The sequence below is a fragment of the Sinocyclocheilus grahami genome, unplaced genomic scaffold (genome assembly GCF_001515645.1).
Source record: "Sinocyclocheilus grahami isolate Dianchi unplaced genomic scaffold, SAMN03320097.WGS_v1.1 scaffold63.1, whole genome shotgun sequence".
Lineage (NCBI taxonomy): Eukaryota > Metazoa > Chordata > Actinopteri > Cypriniformes > Cyprinidae > Sinocyclocheilus > Sinocyclocheilus grahami.
This window is the reverse complement of record NW_015505242.1, coordinates 1,454,609-1,472,182: the sequence shown is the minus strand read 5'-3', so window position 1 is coordinate 1,472,182 and position 17,574 is coordinate 1,454,609. Positions and strand designations below refer to the sequence as shown.

The 17,574-nt window shown below is 36.6% G+C and overlaps 1 protein-coding gene across 11 annotated transcripts in view; it reads left to right on the top strand.

Annotated features, from left to right (window-relative positions):
• The window catches only part of LOC107584785 (abl interactor 2-like), a 30,996-nt gene that overhangs the window by 663 nt on the left and 12,759 nt on the right, over positions 1–17,574 (top strand). The window contains exons 2-11 of one of the 11 annotated variants that reach the window (XM_016271536.1): positions 3,353–3,547; positions 5,451–5,555; positions 5,995–6,057; positions 6,390–6,566; positions 7,216–7,233; positions 7,348–7,445; positions 10,964–11,110; positions 13,581–13,702; positions 15,112–15,300; positions 15,584–15,670. In XM_016271536.1, coding sequence (XP_016127022.1) covers positions 5,995–6,057; positions 6,390–6,566; positions 7,216–7,233; positions 7,348–7,445; positions 10,964–11,110; positions 13,581–13,702; positions 15,112–15,300; positions 15,584–15,670 — 901 coding nt within the window. In that variant the 5' untranslated portion in view covers positions 3,353–3,547; positions 5,451–5,555. Of the gene's footprint in view, positions 1–3,352; positions 3,548–5,450; positions 5,619–5,994; positions 6,058–6,389; positions 6,567–7,215; positions 7,234–7,347; positions 7,446–10,963; positions 11,111–13,580; positions 13,703–15,111; positions 15,301–15,583; positions 15,671–17,574 lie in introns of all 11 variants that reach the window. The other 10 variants (XM_016271529.1, XM_016271526.1, XM_016271535.1 and 7 more) reach the window with 10 other exon arrangements.

Below are 17,574 nucleotides of genomic sequence, written 5' to 3'. Positions count from 1 at the left end.
AATCAAAGCAGCGCAGTGTTTTTGAAGTTAGCTCTGCTGCTAAATGCTGGGGGCTTATGGACTGTTTTGATTTGATAAATTAGCTTTTTAGTGTAATTATCTAGTGATGTTAGTGTTTTTACAGGTTTGCTATTATTAGGGTGTTGTTTGTTAGTTTATTGTCGAGAGCGAATGTGTACAAGTAATAGTTATCTGTGTGTATTTTGATACTATCGCGTTTAATCATTTGCATTTTAGTAATCGCGAAATTTTACTATAGTATACATGATTAACTGTGGTATCTTCATGACAAATATGGTAGTTATAGTTTTTAAAAATCTGCTTTTTGCCAATAAATACCGCTTTGTTAGTTATGTTTGTTTAATCATGGTAATGTAGTGTTTGCTTACTATGATATTACACAATTACCATAGTTAAATTCGAGCTACTATGCTAGAACTATGGTAAATGCAGTTTTTCCTGCTAGCATGAGTTTGATGATTCACTGGGACGATAAAATGAATGACTAAATTCGTGTTATTTTCAGCATTCCTGGGGGATCCACAGAAGTGGGTGTGTAAGGATCTGTACTTCTCTGTTTAGTGTTTGTCATCCCTCAGAAATAGAGCATCAGAAATAAAACTTTTGACATTCATTGCTCCAAAAATACAGAGCGTGTCACATGGACCCCGGCAGATCAGTGACTGGATGTCACTGGAAAATGAGTTTGTTCTCTGTGTTTGCTGATTCCAGTACTTTTGAGTCGTGATGTATTCCTGATAAATATTGCATACTTGACTAGCATTTGCCGGCCTGCTAAAGCTGAAGGGTTAGAGTTTAAGAGTGAGAGCTCACAGTTGTAGAGATGCTAAACAGGTTTTGCGTTGTGATTTGACTCAGGGGGGTCTCAGTTCATATTGTACCTGATTCAGGCTCAGGAATCGTGCAGAGCACACAGTGATGCTCTATGAATGCATTTTGTTACGTCATCTGTGAAGAAAGTCTGTTAGTTGTGAGCGAATTGTGAACATTGTATTTTTCTCATAACTTTGCCACAGTAGGTCCAGAAATACCATAAATAGCTTCTTGTGACCGAGCTTGGATTTCTTTCCATGGCAGCATTAAGCTCGGGTTGATATGAGTCTTGCTTGCATGTGGTCTGTGGTCTGGGTTTAGTTTAGTATGTAACCCGATATTTCCCACTTCCTCAATTCATGCATATTGCATACAGATATGTTAGTGAATTCAGACTGGTTCTCATTCTTGTCGGGAGGTTTTTTGCACAAATAAGCCCGGCGATCACATTTGTTTTTTGTTTTGGGAAGGCCATATTAATAGATAATTGTTGCATTATTTTGCACGTGTCATGGTCATATATAGAAAAGTTACATTTGATAGAAACATTAGTGCGTTTTGAACCTCTAGGGTTTTGTTGAATGAAATGGGGTCTGATATTTTCCTCAAAGCGTTATTGACAAAAGAAGGTTTTTATCTCAAGCTGACTCCCACTCTTCTTCAGTTGAACACAAAATGGCTAATATTTTAATCCATACATTAAAAATGGAGAAGATGACAGTTTTGAGGCCATTCCATACATAAAGCTTTCATATGGCTGTTGAAGACCTGAAATATAGTGCACAAACTAGGGTTGTGCCGGTAGACGATAGTATCGTGTATCGACAATAGTTAGAGATATTGCCTGTTGCATTGATGATATAAAGAAAGTAGTAATTATTATTATCAGGCTAGAATTATTATCTAATTACTATTAGGGCTTATTTGTTCCATCATATTTATTTTCCCGCGGTTTTAGAGTGTTGTGCGTTATAACCAATCACACACGATTCCGTTGAGTTTCTGAATGTATTAGCCAATCAGAAGCATTCAGATGAGTCATTGCTGATACACCGGAGTTTTGTTATTCAGTGCACATGCTCGCTGAATGCTACTCTTTCGTGAATTGACTGAAATTTGCCCTATATGCACGGTTACTTCCTGGTTTTAGATAACTGAGCTCAGTAATTTCCGGTCAACTATCAAAATCAACTGTGCCATAAGGAGAGTGTCCTTTGCTCGGTTTCTCTACATAATACATTCACAATTTGAAGAAAAGTTTTGTTTGTCTAAGACAGGGGTGTCAAACTCAATTCCTGGAGGGCCAGAGCACTGCAGAGTTTTGGTCCAACCCTGCTCCAACACACATACCATGTAGTTCTCAAATAAGCATGAAGGACTTGATTAGTTAGACCAGGTGTGTTTAATTAGGGTTGAATCTAAACTTTGCAGGGCTCTGTCCCTCCAGGAATTGAGTTTGACACCCCTGGTCTAAGAGGACCAAACGTCCTCGTATACAGTTACAGGAATGACAAACGTGAGTGCAAAATAATTAAGTGACTGAATCCGCTACATTGTGCCTTGAGTCAATGCTGTGATTGACAGTGATAAAGCAACGGATGGAACAAAAGAGCTGACAAACCGCTGTCAAAAATAGAGCTGTGCATTAAGTGATTCAGACTAAATTCAGAGTAACAAAACTACAGAAGCAACAAGTCTGTTGGCTGAATATATTTAGCAGCTTCTACAGTTAAAGATGTAGTTTTTAAATTAGGCTAAATCTTTAAATATTTCAAAATATTTAATGCATTATTATTTAATTGTTATACCATTAATAATTAACTTATTTAATTTGTAATTAACTAGTAAAGTATTTAAATAATTTACCCTTCTAGGCTGTTGGTGTCTGAGATTTATTTTTATTTTTTTTTAATTACGTGAGACTTAGTGACTTCCTGCACTTGATATACTGTATACTTCAGTACCGTAAAAGTACAAAAATTTGTTATAATAGTCATTTCATATTAAACCCAAATGAAGATGTAAAAAAAAATATGGGGAGTTGAAATGACAACTGCTAATGAGTGATCCTCTGCTGTCATCTACTGGTTAAATGGTAATTTCATGTCAGTTTCATCTTAAATTGGTTTCTGCCAGGAGACATTTTTGGAAAAATTTTTCATGTCATCTTTATGAATGAAAAGTGAATCTTTAATGTGAATTTTACTGCACAGCTGTAGAGTTGAGCAATGATTAAGGCTATAAAATATTAAAAGTGTTTTATAAATGTGTTCATGTCTATGAAGTTCAGTTATTGATTATCAAGAATACAATTATGATGTTGTTTACGAGATAGCATCGCTAGCTAACGTTAGCCTAAACAGTTACGATAGTGTTTAGTTGTCAGCATTTAGATGTACAATTATGTGTAGGTACTCTCCTGGGATTACCAGGCTCGGCATATAAAATGATATGATGTTAAATAACATGTCAATGCCGCTATCATTATTTACAGTGTTGCAATTATTTTGTTTCTCAGTTTCTGACAAGAACGAGGCAGGAGAGGTCTCTGTGAGGGTCTCAAGAGTCTCTACCTATATATACCACAACATCAAATGACGCTTTACCGGAAGTTTACGAGCTGGCTTATCTTAATGCGGAAGTTCTAAAGAACACTCCGTGCATATGGTCAATTGTCTCATCATAAACAACGAAGTGCAGATGTACGTGCGATGTAAGTATAAGAGATTTATTCATCATACAGTGTAGATAGCTTCATTGATTATAACGGGAGTGTTTTTTTAAAAGTGCATAAACTCACGCTAGACTGAAGTCAGTGATGTTCTTTGATAATGTAAATATTCTTTGCTCGTTTTCTGTAGCTGCTGTTTGAATAACTGAGGAAATGTAAGCATTAATATTAGTAACTTACAATGGTTTTTATCAAATTGTCATCATGTTAAAAACAAATTCAGTCATATGAAAAATATTTTATGATTGACATCCATATGCTACTTGACTAAAAAGATATAATGTGTAGTTAATAGATTACACTAACATTAGGCTACTTGTAGCCTTACCCTGGAGTTGGTTCACTCTCTGGCTATGAAATTCGGTAAGTAAATAAATAAATTAGCATGATAATATCGTGTATCGGCGATCTCAAAGGCTGACGATAGGACGAAATGACTGGAGCATATCGCCCAAAACTAGCACAAATACATACATTTATGATGTTTTTTTTAAGCTTGGCACTGGCAGAATAAATCACCATCCATTGTTGTTAAATGGAAAATAGCAGCTCAAACATTCTGCTTAACGTTTCCTTTTGTATTTCATGGAAGAAACAAAATAATATGCATTGGAGTGAAAAGGGATGACCTATGGGTGAACTAATGACTAATGGCTAGCTCAGGCACAGGAGTAAGACTCAGTCAGCTGATATTTTGGAGAATTACTATTTTAGTTGGATTTGATATGAATTGGCTTTGGCTTTTAATTTGTTTTGAATGCTATATCAGGCGTGTTTCTCTCACACTTTCAGATCTACACACTACCCTCCTCCCCCGCTATCCTCACTCATTGTACCGTTCATCACTGGATCTTTCCATATATTTGACAGCATCACCATGGATACGCCGGAAGAGAATGAATGATGGTTGTAGGCAGCCAATGAGGCAGTGACTTGAGGCGTTTTTTTCCCCTGTTCCAGTGCTTTTCTCTGATTGGTTGCCGCAGTGTCTGTTTTGCTCATTCATATATGGGAAATTAATCATGAACGGGAGAATAGTTGTGTAATATTGACAAATAAAAGTGATCTCAAACTGGGATTTTTTTTTTAATATTTTGAGACTGAGGGTATTTTTGTGTTGGTGCCTTGGCTGTTTTTTCAGTGAATATTTATTTATTTATTTATTTTTTAAAGAAATAGTTATTTTAATATGAAACTAAATCCAGATGTAAGTGATGGCAAGTCACTGTCTTAAGCGAGTCATTGAGTCATTTATTAACAGATTTGTTCAAATGACTGATTCATTCATTCAGGAGCAAAATCAAGTGACTGCATTTATGAATTGGTCATTGAAGCATCGACTCACTCGATTAATTCAAAAACACAGATTCATTCAGAGACATGCAATGGTTCTTCTGTGGCTTTTTTTGAAACAATTTTCATTGATGACAGACAATATTGACAATATTGTGTAAAAAAATGTATATCACCTAATATAAACTTGTTTATTCAGCTGTTGGATAAAATCAGTCACATTTGCAATCTATGAAAACAGCACTCTTGCATGTGAAATTGCTCAACTATATCACAAGATATAAATAAAAACAAAATCTCATACAGGGCATTTTTTCCCTCCATATCTTGAATTTTGGGGGCGTTCTGATAGGCTACATAACAAAATGAAAGCATGCACTCTCAAGACATACTCAATAATGTGAGCTCGCACACCGTTAAAACAATTATTATATCATAGTAGATGAAACATACTGCACACTCGTAAAGGGGAGTGTAAACGAGGGAACAGAAATTAGGCCACGAGTCAATAACATGTTTTCTTTCACCTCTATTCATCCTTCTGTGCTGAGATTAACACTCTCTCTTTCCTCTTCCTTTTCTTTCCATCTAGTCTCCAGATAAGCACAGAGCTCTAGAAGAAACCAAAAGCTACACCACTCAGTCTTTGGCCAGCGTAGCGTATCTGATCAACACTCTCGCCAACAATGTGCTCCAGATGCTGGATATACAGGCGTCTCAGCTACGCCGCATGGAGTCGTCCATCAACCACATCTCACAGGTGCTTTTTACTGCTATACAAACATCTGCTAGTTATACTTGTTGAGATGAGCAGGGTTGTACATTGCAGTTTTGTTTCCAAATTATTTTGCTTCTACATTCAGTTAATTTTCTAAAGCAAGCATCACTATTAAAATATTACTACTTAAAGTACAAGATTTATTCAAATCAATAACCCTAAGTATTAAACTTTGGCGCATTGCAGTACTTTTATATTAATCAAAATAGATTAATTATCTAATTTACAGTTGACAGTATTTTATTGTAAACTGACTTTTGATGTGTTTCCATGTGCATCTCTGCATACATCAATTCATACTCAGTCTTTGGCCAGCGTAGCGTATCTGATCAACACTCTCGCCAACAATGTGCTCCAGATGCTGGATATACAGGCGTCTCAGCTACGCCGCATGGAGTCGTCCATCAACCACATCTCACAGGTGCTTTTTACTGCTATACAAACATCTGCTAGTTATACTTGTTGAGATGAGCAGGGTTGTACATTGCAGTTTTGTTTCCAAATTATTTTGCTTCTACATTCAGTTAATTTTCTAAAGCAAGCATCACTATTAAAATATTACTACTTAAAGTACAAGATTTATTCAAATCAATAACCCTAAGTATTAAACTTTGGCGCATTGCAGTACTTTTATATTAATCAAAATAGATTATCTAATTTACAGTTGACAGTATTTTATTGTAAACTGACTTTTGATGTGTTTCCATGTGCATCTCTGCATACATCAATTCACATGACAACATTCCTCCACAGACGGTGGACATCCATAAAGAGAAGGTGGCCAGGCGAGAGATTGGCATCCTCACCACCAATAAGAACACTTCCCGCACACACAAGATCATTGCACCAGCCAATCCTGAGAGGCCTGTACGTTACATCCGCAAGCCCATTGACTACAGTCTGCTGGATGACTTAGGCCATGGAGTAAAGGTAGGGATGAAGCCAGTCTATACGTGTGACCAACTTGAACCTGATGCTAAACCTGCATGGGAAAGTAATTCGCCCTCGCACAAAATTCCCAAATTTCTATTGAAATGACTGCATTTCAACTGTGAAAATTTGCCAGAAAATAGTAGCTTTGTGTATTTTAAATAAAGCAAGTATTATTGTTGGTTTTAAAGAATGTTTGTAAAATGTGAAATAAAGTAAATTCATATGAGATTTTCCTTTACATAAAGGGCCATGTTAAGATCACATGACCAGCTGAATACTACTCACTTTATTTCTGTCTCTCCTCTGTTATAGGACATTTTGCCTTGTTAAATAAATTAATCATGGCTGACTGTGAATAGCTTTTGCGCATTTCTACTTTCATCCCGCTAGTCAGCTGCTATATCAGCCTGCAAATCATAAATAAAAAATTGTGCACCCTTTAATAATAATAATATTGCCAAATACCAGTATACTGTGCATCACCAGTTAATATGAATGTATTTTGCTTTGGATCATATGGACTGCGCTGCCTAACTAGCTGCTCTGTTTGTGTTTGCATGTGTGTGAGTTTCCCTTTACTCTTCACACTAACTGTTTGCATCTTTTCTCTCCTCACCTCTCTTGTTGCCTTCATTTCTGAGTGTAGTGGTTACTAAGGTTTAAGGTAAGGACTCAGTTGGTCTTTGGTTGGTGTGTGTTTTGTGTATGTGGTGGAATGTCCATGTCTTTACATCTGTTCTGATTCAGAATAATGATTTTTGACACTTACCCCCCACAGGTCAATGCCCAGAATATGAAAGTGGGTACAACTCCACGCACAGCTGCCCCGACCCAGAAACCACCCAGCCCTCCCGGCCCGGGCAAAGGAACCCTGGGGTAAGTACATTTGCAAATGCTTTTTTCCTTTTTTTTTTTTTTTTTTTTTTTTTTTTTTTTTTTTTTTTTTACTTTTATCTTGATGATATTTATAAAATGAAAGTAATAAAAATGACTGAGTGCATTTCAGCCTTCAGGTCTCAGAACATTTCAGCCTGATCTGTATTGTTTTTGTATCATATTTCAGTGCAAAAAGCTTAACTTGCATTATAAATGGACATCTAGGAGTGAAATAATACGATAAAAATGCATGAAATGACCCCTTTGAATTGTAAGATACTATTGTGCACGTGTTGATTTGGTGGTGGAAAAGGAAATTCTCTCTGTCACTTCTCTCCATCTCTTCTCTTATCTCTATTCCTGACAGCAATGCACGCACACATCTATGAATGTGTGTATTGTAGTTAACAGTTTTGGCTTATTCTCTGTTTAGGGACTGACACACTGAAGCGTTCTGGATCTGTGTGTTTCAGTCTTTGTGCTTTTTTCTGCCACTGCAGGTCACTGTGGAGAAAAGACTGTCATGTTGTGTTTGTGATGTGTTATTATTATTTTATGTCATTGAGTTTTTACAGCTGATGTGTGTTACTGTTAAACCTCCAATGTGTTCTTCCCGCTCATGCCTATGTCCACGGCCCCAACCCCTCACTGTCACCATTACAACACAACAGCCAACCACAAGCAATGCAGACAACCTTCTGTAATACAACACAACAGGCTCCTTTAGATATATACCGACACATGACAGATTCCTGCTAGTATGGGAAGCCAAAAACCCCAAAAGTGGGATGAAACAGCGCGGTATTAAAGAGTTCATGCCACGCCGCCGCTAGTGAATAGAGAAACGCGGCAAAACGGTGGTAATTCATACATACACAGCCCCTCTCTCTCTCTCTGTCGTAAATGAACAGTTGATGAATCACACTTTTCTGAGAATAGACTTGAAGTGGAGATAGCTAAACTGCAAGCTAAGCGGTGTTTTCAGAAAGCAAGCACGTTTATCCACTGGAGAGAGAGCGCGTGAGCACAGGGTTGCCAGGTTGACAAAGATAAGTAGCACGTTTAGCAGATATTTCTGTATTGCGCAAGTTTAAAGCTCTGTTTTGGGGATTACGTCTCTTTATATCAGGCAACCCCGTTGTGTTCCTCTGCGGCCAGATTATTAACAGATGCTCTATTCATTGTTTTTTAGAAACCTCGCACTTTTCTACTAAATTTTAAACGTTGTAAAATTAAGCGTGGTCCACTGCTGCACACGTGCCACAGTATCGATACAGGGCCAGCTGTATCGATACTCGTATCATTAAATCTCTGTGACGATACATCGTCGTATCGATATTTTGAACACCGCACTAATATATACACACAAGCTTCAAAGTAGTTAACACTACTTTATGTAGTAATATAAAAAGATAATAAGCAAATGAAATGTAGTAACTTAATACTAATCATTATTTTGTTACGTGCAGGGAAAAGCACATGAACTTCTGTGGAGCAGTATGAATAGAGTTATGTTTGAGCTGTGCTGTTTTAATTGATCAGCACCACGCTGGTGAGATTAGATAACGCTGTCCTGTCCGTTCGGTGGTGCTAGCAAACACTTCCTCCCTGCGCTGTCGAGTCGGTCGCGCCGCTCAGTCCATTGAGCCAGGCTGTTTCATGCGACTTTTGGTGTGCTTGGCTTCCCATATGCAAGGGCGGTATGACAATATATACTATGCAGCAGTAATAATGTATTGCTGGTAGGGTGTTCTACATTAAGTTACATTATTTACCCATGAGAGCAATGAAGAAACAGAGTAATGTAAAAATGCAGAGTGGGATGTGTCCCAAACAGGTTAAGATGAGGAAAAGGATTTTTGTTAAGTACAGTTGATAGTTGTTTACATTTGATGAGCTACATTACTATTATAGACTGAGCTACATTTCTGCATTATTTATTATAGGCTGCTGTGTGCTTACACTGGTGTATGTATGTCAGCTATTTAACAACAGTGTGTATTTGACTCCGCTCGCCAGAATTTAGAACCTATTTGTTTTATAATATTTTATTTACTATTTCTTATTTTGTGTACCAAAAGCTGACTTTTGATCAAATTTGTTATGAATAACCATTTCTTTTGGTTTGCATCCATCTAAATAAAAAATAGAAATTCATATTAGATGAAGATAAAGATTAACCAGTATTGCTTTTTATGACCAATACAATACGGATTATTTTTGTGTTTAAGTATCTTAAGTATCTTATTTATTTCTGCTTTTTATTTGTAATGTATACAGCAATTTTATATAAAACAAAAACATATATATAATAATACATAATAATAAAACATTTGTTTATTAACTAAACAATAGAAAATTGCATTTAGAAAATGCCATTAATAACAAATAATGTTACAGTAAATAAAATGATTTAATTCTTTCTCTGTGTCTAACTGTTAAGATAAAATGCTACATATTTCTCACTTGAGAATGAACTAACACTGTTATTTCCTGTTGAATGCATAGTGGTGTGACATTTATTGGTAGACATTTGTTGGTAGACTCTATTAGAGAACCACTAACTGAAAAGTAGAAAAGTGTAAAAAGTATTGGTCAAACCAATTTTTGGTCTACTTCTAATTAAGTGTTTTTCATTTGTTAAGTATTTAATTCACTAGATTATCATAAGGCATTGTAAGGCGATTGTTTATTATTTAAACCATTTAGTATCTTAAGTATCTTATTTATTTCTGCTTTTTATTTGTAATGTATACAGCAATTTTATATAAAACAAAAACATATATATAATAATACATAATAATAAAACATTTGTTTATTAACTAAACAATAGAAAATTGCATTTAGAAAATGCCATTAATAACAAATAATGTTACAGTAAATAAAATGATTTAATTCTTTCTCTGTGTCTAACTGTTAAGATAAAATGCTACATATTTCTCACTTGAGAATGAACTAACACTGTTATTTCCTGTTGAATGCATAGTGGTGTGACATTTATTGGTAGACATTTGTTGGTAGACTCTATTAGAGAACCACTAACTGAAAAGTAGAAAAGTGTAAAAAGTATTGGTCAAACCAATTTTTGGTCTACTTCTAATGAAGTGTTTTTCATTTGTTAAGTATTTAATTCACTAGATTATCATAAGGCATTGTAAGGCGATTGTTTATTATTTAAACCTATTATTATTATTATTATTTTAATTTAAAGCAAAAATAAAAAAATATAAGCAATACATTCTGATAAAATATTGATATTGTTGATCCAGTTATACAATTACTCATACCTTGATCTATTTTGGTCATACCGCCCACCCTAATCTACAAATAACTATAAATTAGACATGACACATGAGAGTTTGCTTTACGGTACTGTTGTGATGTTCTAAATGGATTTTTAGTCTACAAGATGTGACACAAGATCTCCCAGTATGTAATTATTGGGGTCTGTCATCAATGATGTTTGGCTCCACCCCTTAGTGGATATTAAAATATTTTAACCCCGCCCCCCTCGGCAGGCGCCACTCCCCTTACCGGACGCTCGAGCCTGTGCGTCCACCCGTCGTCCCTAACGACTATGTGCCGAGTCCAACACGAAACACCGCACCACCCCTGCAGAGCCCGGCTAGAACTGCATCCGTTAATCAGAGGACCCGCACGTACAGGTACTCATACACACACCCACGCTTACTCCACACACGCAGCATTATCCCCTGGACAGGCTTAAAAAAATCAACTTTGAAAAGGAAAAAAAGTTTCCTCACACTTTCTCACCCTCTTTTTCTGCTTCCTCTTTTCCTTTCCCGTCTGTCCTTCCTGTCGCTGTTGTTCCGTTTTTAAGCTGTCTTTGTTTGGTGTCTGTCGCAGTTTGACTTTCGGCCAAAGTAACAGTCACTCACTAACTTTCTCTTTTCTTCTCCTTTGCTTTCTATCTCTCTTGCTTAGGTCTTTTTTTGGGTTCAAACAGCCATAGCCTACTTAAAGAAGAGCTCTTTCCTGCTCTTTCACTCACCGTCTTTTTCTATTTCAGTCTTTCTTAACGGTATCTCTTCATCTCTTTGCTGTTTGCATTCTCAGTGCTCTGATTTTGAGAGTCTCGGGACAAACAGAGAGCACATAATTACATTCTTACAGAATGCTTCCTCCTCTTCTCAGATTCTCACCCACAATTCCTCAATTCATGACCAAGCGAGATGTGTATGAAGATATATTTCTTTGTAGATTCTATACATTAATACAGTACTGTTCAAAGTTGATTTTCTTTTTTCTTTTTTTTTTGAAAGAAATTAATAATTAAAACAAGGATGCATTAAATTGATCAAAAGTGACTGTAAAGACATTCAAAATGTTACAAAGGTTTCAGTTTCAACCTTTGAACTTTCTGTTCATCATGGAATGCTATCAAGGTTTCCACAGAAATATTAAGCAGCAGATTAGTTTTCAGCTGTTTTCGATTTATTTACTCCATTAATCAGGAATTGGACTGAAATTGATCATCAATGTGGAGTGATTTGTACATTTAGAAAACTCTGTAGTTTGACTCATGGTTAACCAAGCAACATTTTTTTAATTAAATTCTCTTAAAAATCTCTAAATACAGAATGTGCATTATCCATTGACAAGGCTGTTGATAGATTTCAAACTGACAAAAGAAGGAAATACTTATGTACTTTGGCCAAGTGGACATGAATGTTGGCTGATCTAATAATCTGACAACAGCCAAATATTGTCAGAATATTGGCCAGTCTTTTGTATCAGTCTGCCACTATTATTATCAACCGATCTGAAAATGGTCAAATATTCTTCATGGCCATTTCATCATTCCACCACTAGTTAGTCTGAAAATTACCAAGTATTGGAGATGGTCCTCACTGCAGAACACAAGATCCAGGGGGCGTGGTCCAGATCCAACTCCTCCCACCTTACATATACCTAAACCTACCCGTCTCCACCCCCTGATCCCTAAACCCACCATCTCCACCCCCTAGATGTGGATCCAACCTAACCCCCTGGATCTTTGTTCTGCAGTGAGGGGCTACTGGGGAGTATTGTCTTTATTACCTTTAGTCATCTATTGGTAATCTGAATATGGCCAAATACCAGCTAAATATCGGCCAGGCCAATTTAATTATTTTATCTGTAGTTATCAGCTGATAATCTAAAAAAAGCTGAAAATCTAAAAAAAAAAAATCAAAAATGGATTAATTAATTGGCCTGGTCAATGAAATTTTGATGAAACGTGCTGAAATGACCACTAGTTAGTCTGAAAATTACCAAGTATTGGAGATGGTCCTCACTGCAGAACACAAGATCCAGGGGGCGTGGTCCAGATCCAACTCCTCCCACCTTACATATACCTAAACCTACCCGTCTCCACCCCCTGATCCCTAAACCCACCATCTCCACCCCCTAGATGTGGATCCAACCTAACCCCCTGGATCTTTGTTCTGCAGTGAGGGGCTACTGGGGAGTATTGTCTTTATTACCTTTAGTCATCTATTGGTAATCTGAATATGGCCAAATACCAGCTAAATATCGGCCAGGCCAATTTAATTATTTTATCTGTAGTTATCAGCTGATAATCTAAAAAAAGCTGAAAATCTAAAAAAAAAAAAATCAAAAATGGATTAATTAATTGGCCTGGTCAATGAAATTTTGATGAAACGTGCTGAAATGATTTTTTTTTTTGTAAGGGACAGAACAGAATGAATTGTGCAAGGCTGAATGTGAGGCTGTTTTACAGCTAATTACTTTGTTAATGCTCACTTTATTGTGAATGATTCATTCTTTAAACTAAATGTAATAACATGTTCTTCCTTCAAAATGACATTTCTTTTCTGTTGACCATCACTACCTGATCTATTGAATAATGTAAACCAAACAGTTATTTAGCCCTTATATTAAGTCTGACTCCATTCTGGTACAACTGCTTTTGGGAATCTAATCAGTTCTCGAAAGGCAAAAATGAAGTCCCACCCTACATTTTTCCCCCCTTAGTTCCCTATCCTGTTTGACTCGGAAATACGTGACGTTATGGAAGTAAAAAGTTCATGCCGCGCTGACTCCTGTTATAGGCACAGATCTTGACCATTGGCAACTGACCTTAACTTGCATGATGTGTTTTATGTGTGTCAGTAGTGGCAGCAGCGGCGGCAGTCAGCCCAGCAGTCGCAGTAGCAGCAGAGAGAACAGTGGGAGTGGAAGCGTGGGTGTGCCCATCGCCGTGCCAACACCAGCCCCGCCCACCGCCTTTCCCGGTGAGATTCCTGCTCTTTGTGTAATTAAGTATTAGTAAATGAATCTGAGAACTGTCCAAGGTTCTGAAGGAAGTATTATTGTTACTGTATTGAAGGCTATTTCCTGTCCCACTATTAGCGATGATAACTTCTCTTTCTGTTCACTGCCTCTTTATTTCTTCTCTTTTAACTCGCTGCACCTATCCCTCCTCCCTGTGGCCCTGTTTTTCCTTTCGATCTTTCTTCCCTCTTGTTCTCTTCTCCCCTGGGTTTCCTGTCTCTGTATGGGGCTGCAGGTACAACACCTGCCCAATTTGGTCCATCTCTACTTCCTGTTTGTGCTTCTTAGGGACTATTTTGGGGTCTTTCTTTTTCTTTTTATGTTTCATAACAAATCAAAGTTAGGAATTTATCACGGGCCAACATATGTACATGGACAGATTGGTTTGAGGATCATATTTTTCTCTATAGCTCTGTTCCAAAACTAGTGATCTGCATACCTAGACAGTATTTTTAAGACAAGATATTTGTTGTCTTCTAGGATGCATCGTTTAGGCAGCATTACATGTACCCTTCAAGGTAATTCCATAATGCACTCTGACAAGCTCAGTCAAAATTGATCCAATACTATGGCCGAGCAAGAGAAATGTTTATAGCGATGTACCATATTTAATGGTATTGGCCAATATTGGAGTTTTTTTAGATTAATTTGTGGATGCTCATTTCCCCTACTTTTACATTTTAAATGTAGATTACGTTTGTTGTCATTTAATAGTTACTTAAAATCTTTAAAGGAATAGTTCACCCAAAAATAAAAATTGTGTCATTTACTCACCCTCATGTTGTTCTTTCTTCTGTTGAATACAAAATTAGATATTATAAAGAATATTGGTAACCAATATACTGTTGAAGTCAGTGGCAGATTTTGCATTTGGTTCAAGTTAGTTACACAAATTTGCTGCATTGATCAACAGAAAGCTGCTTGATTTGAAAGTGGCTTGCGTGTGAGTGATTCTTTTTGCAACGCTGTTGATAATGACACAAGCTAATGTAGGAAGTTGGTGAGTGTTCAAATATACAGTACTGCTATGGACAGCAGTCAAAAATATTTGACACTTGTATAGAGTTGTTGGCTTAACTGTTAGCACTAGTTGTGTCTCTTGTGTATTTATAAGTGCTACTTTTGCAGACCTGCTGTCTATGTGGTGTGATCCACATCAGTGTTCATTTCAGGTATGATGCTGCCTGGGAAGGTAGCTGCATTAGCAGAGAGTGAGGCGGCTCACTAGGGTTTGGTCAGAGCTTGTGTTTTCAGTTAATTCCATATATCGTTGAATGTATCGTGGTCTGCCTATTGTGTATCCCATACTGCGATTCAAAAAGAAGCAACAGAATTAGTTTTATTAATTAATTTTCTCTTTGTCTCCCAGGCAATGGTCCTCACTTTTACAGTATGAACCGGCCAATGACACGGCACACCTCGCCCTCAGTGGGAGGTTCCCTGCCCTATCGCCGGCCGTCATCAGTTACTGGACAGCCCAACAACATGCCTCAGAACACAAATCCAAACATGATCCAAAACCAGCTTAATGGAGGGCCACACTACAACCAAAACCAAGGTAGACACACTAGACATGCTCTCAAGTGTCCATAGAAAGGTAGAAAATTAATACAATACCTAGAAGAGGAGCTTGTTTGTATGTGATTTAAATCAGTGGGCTCGGTCTTACTGGCTTGATCTGATTGCGCTCTCTCTCTTCTTTAACTTGCCATCTCCTACGGTTTTCTTGTCAACTTCCTCTTTTCATTCCTTATGTTTCACCCACACTAAATTTTTTTTGTTTCCTTCCCTTTCTGTTTTTTCTCTCTGAACTGAATTACCCCTGTTGTTGGGGTGGGTAGCCCCTATGGCCCCTCCGCCCCCTTCTATTCTCCAGATCACCCCCCAGCTACCGCTCATGGGCTTTGTGGCTCGGGTTCAGGAGACCAGTAAGTTATCCGTTTGGGAAAATACTCTCAAATATATGGAAGCCTGTTTCTGCTGCAGAATAAAAAAAAATATTTTTTTTATTTCACAAATGTGACCACAAAACCAGTCTTAAGTTAAAATACATAAAAAATGCATTGTATGGGTCAAAATTATCGATTTTTCTTTTATGCCAAAAATCATGAGAATGTTAAGTAAAGTTCATGTTCCATGAAGATATTTTGTAAATTTCCTACCATAAATATATAAAAACTTAATTTTTGATTAGTAATATGCGTTGCTAAGGACTTCATTTAGACAACTTTAAAGGCGATTTTCTCAATATTTAGATTTTTTGGCACTCTCAGATTCCAGATTTTCAAATAGTTGTATCTCGGCCAAATATTGTCCGATCCTAATAAACCATACATCAATGGAAAGCTTATTCGTTCAGCTTTTAGATGATGCATAAATCTCAATTTCTAAAAATTGACACTTAAAGGTCGTTTCACACTGACCGCGATGTGAAAAAGCGAGGCGAATCGCCGACGAACGTTGCTTTCACACCGAGCACTAAACGATTGATCACCTTCTGCTAATTCACGCCTGCATGCTAGGTGGTGCTGACCAGCAATGCATTTTTACTCCGATATGTATCTCATATATGGGTTTAACATCGTCCACTGCTCAATATACAGCATTAAATATAGCTAAATAAAGTTTGGTTCTACGCCAGAACCACAAACTATCTATAATGCTTACAAGAAAACATCTTAAAATATAAATATAAGTACAATTAGCATCAAGCAACATTTGAAAATGTATGTGATTATTAATGTTTTTGCTTAAAACCCACTATAAACCCATCATCGAGTGCTTGTAATAACTTCCGATTGTGATCTATAGTTGATTTTGATTCTATAATAGGCAGACAATACACTCTTTGTAGGCTATGTTTAATAACGTCACACTGCTTATTGTCATAAATATCCTTTATTGTTATAAAATTACCATGAGCTGCATACAAAACACATACAGAAAATATATCGTCATAATCATGTCTATTTGCTTTCATATTTCATGTGTAGAAAAATGTTTCACTCATTTTTTTTAAACACGGAAGATCTAGAGAGTTAACGCGCTCTGACTAATAACACTCGTGCAAGTGGAAGAAATGGACACTCCAGATCACATAATTCAATGGAGAATTTAGAAATTATATTAAGAACATGTGAGAATAAATCTGTTCACAGAGACCAAAGATAACAAGAACTCAGCATCCACTATCTTCTCTCCAGTGGTGGACGAAGTACACAAATCAAGTACTTGAGTAAAAGTACAGATACGTATAATAAAATATTACTAAAGTAAAAGTTTAACTTTTTCAATTTTACTCGAGTGAAAGTACAAAAGTACTTGATTTTTTATGTACTTAAGTAAAAAAGTACTGATAGATAGATTTATTTTGCAATTTTATAGTCTTAATTACTTAATTTAATTTTATATTAGCACATATTTTTTATAATCCTACTGCTCAAAATACCTGGGATTTTCCCAAAATAACCACTATATGGAGTAAAGATATATTTTTGTTGTTGATATGGACTACGTTGACGAGAGTGATGTAGTAATGTTCACTATGAAGCTTACACTGCGATGTACCTGAGAGAAAACGGATCTGACCGTCTGATTTTCACCAGTAAGAAAAAAGTGTTTTAAAGCTTGTTGTTTTGCAGAACATCACAGTTATATATGACATGAGAATACGGCCTGAAGTTAAGAAGAACATTTTAAGGAAAATATAATTATATTTTCATAATGATTTTTTTCTTGTCAAACCTTGTCTGTGGTGTAAAAACACCCCTGGCCAAATGCCCCCAGAGTGCATCACTTCCCACTTTGATAATTACTGTAGTTACCATGTTCT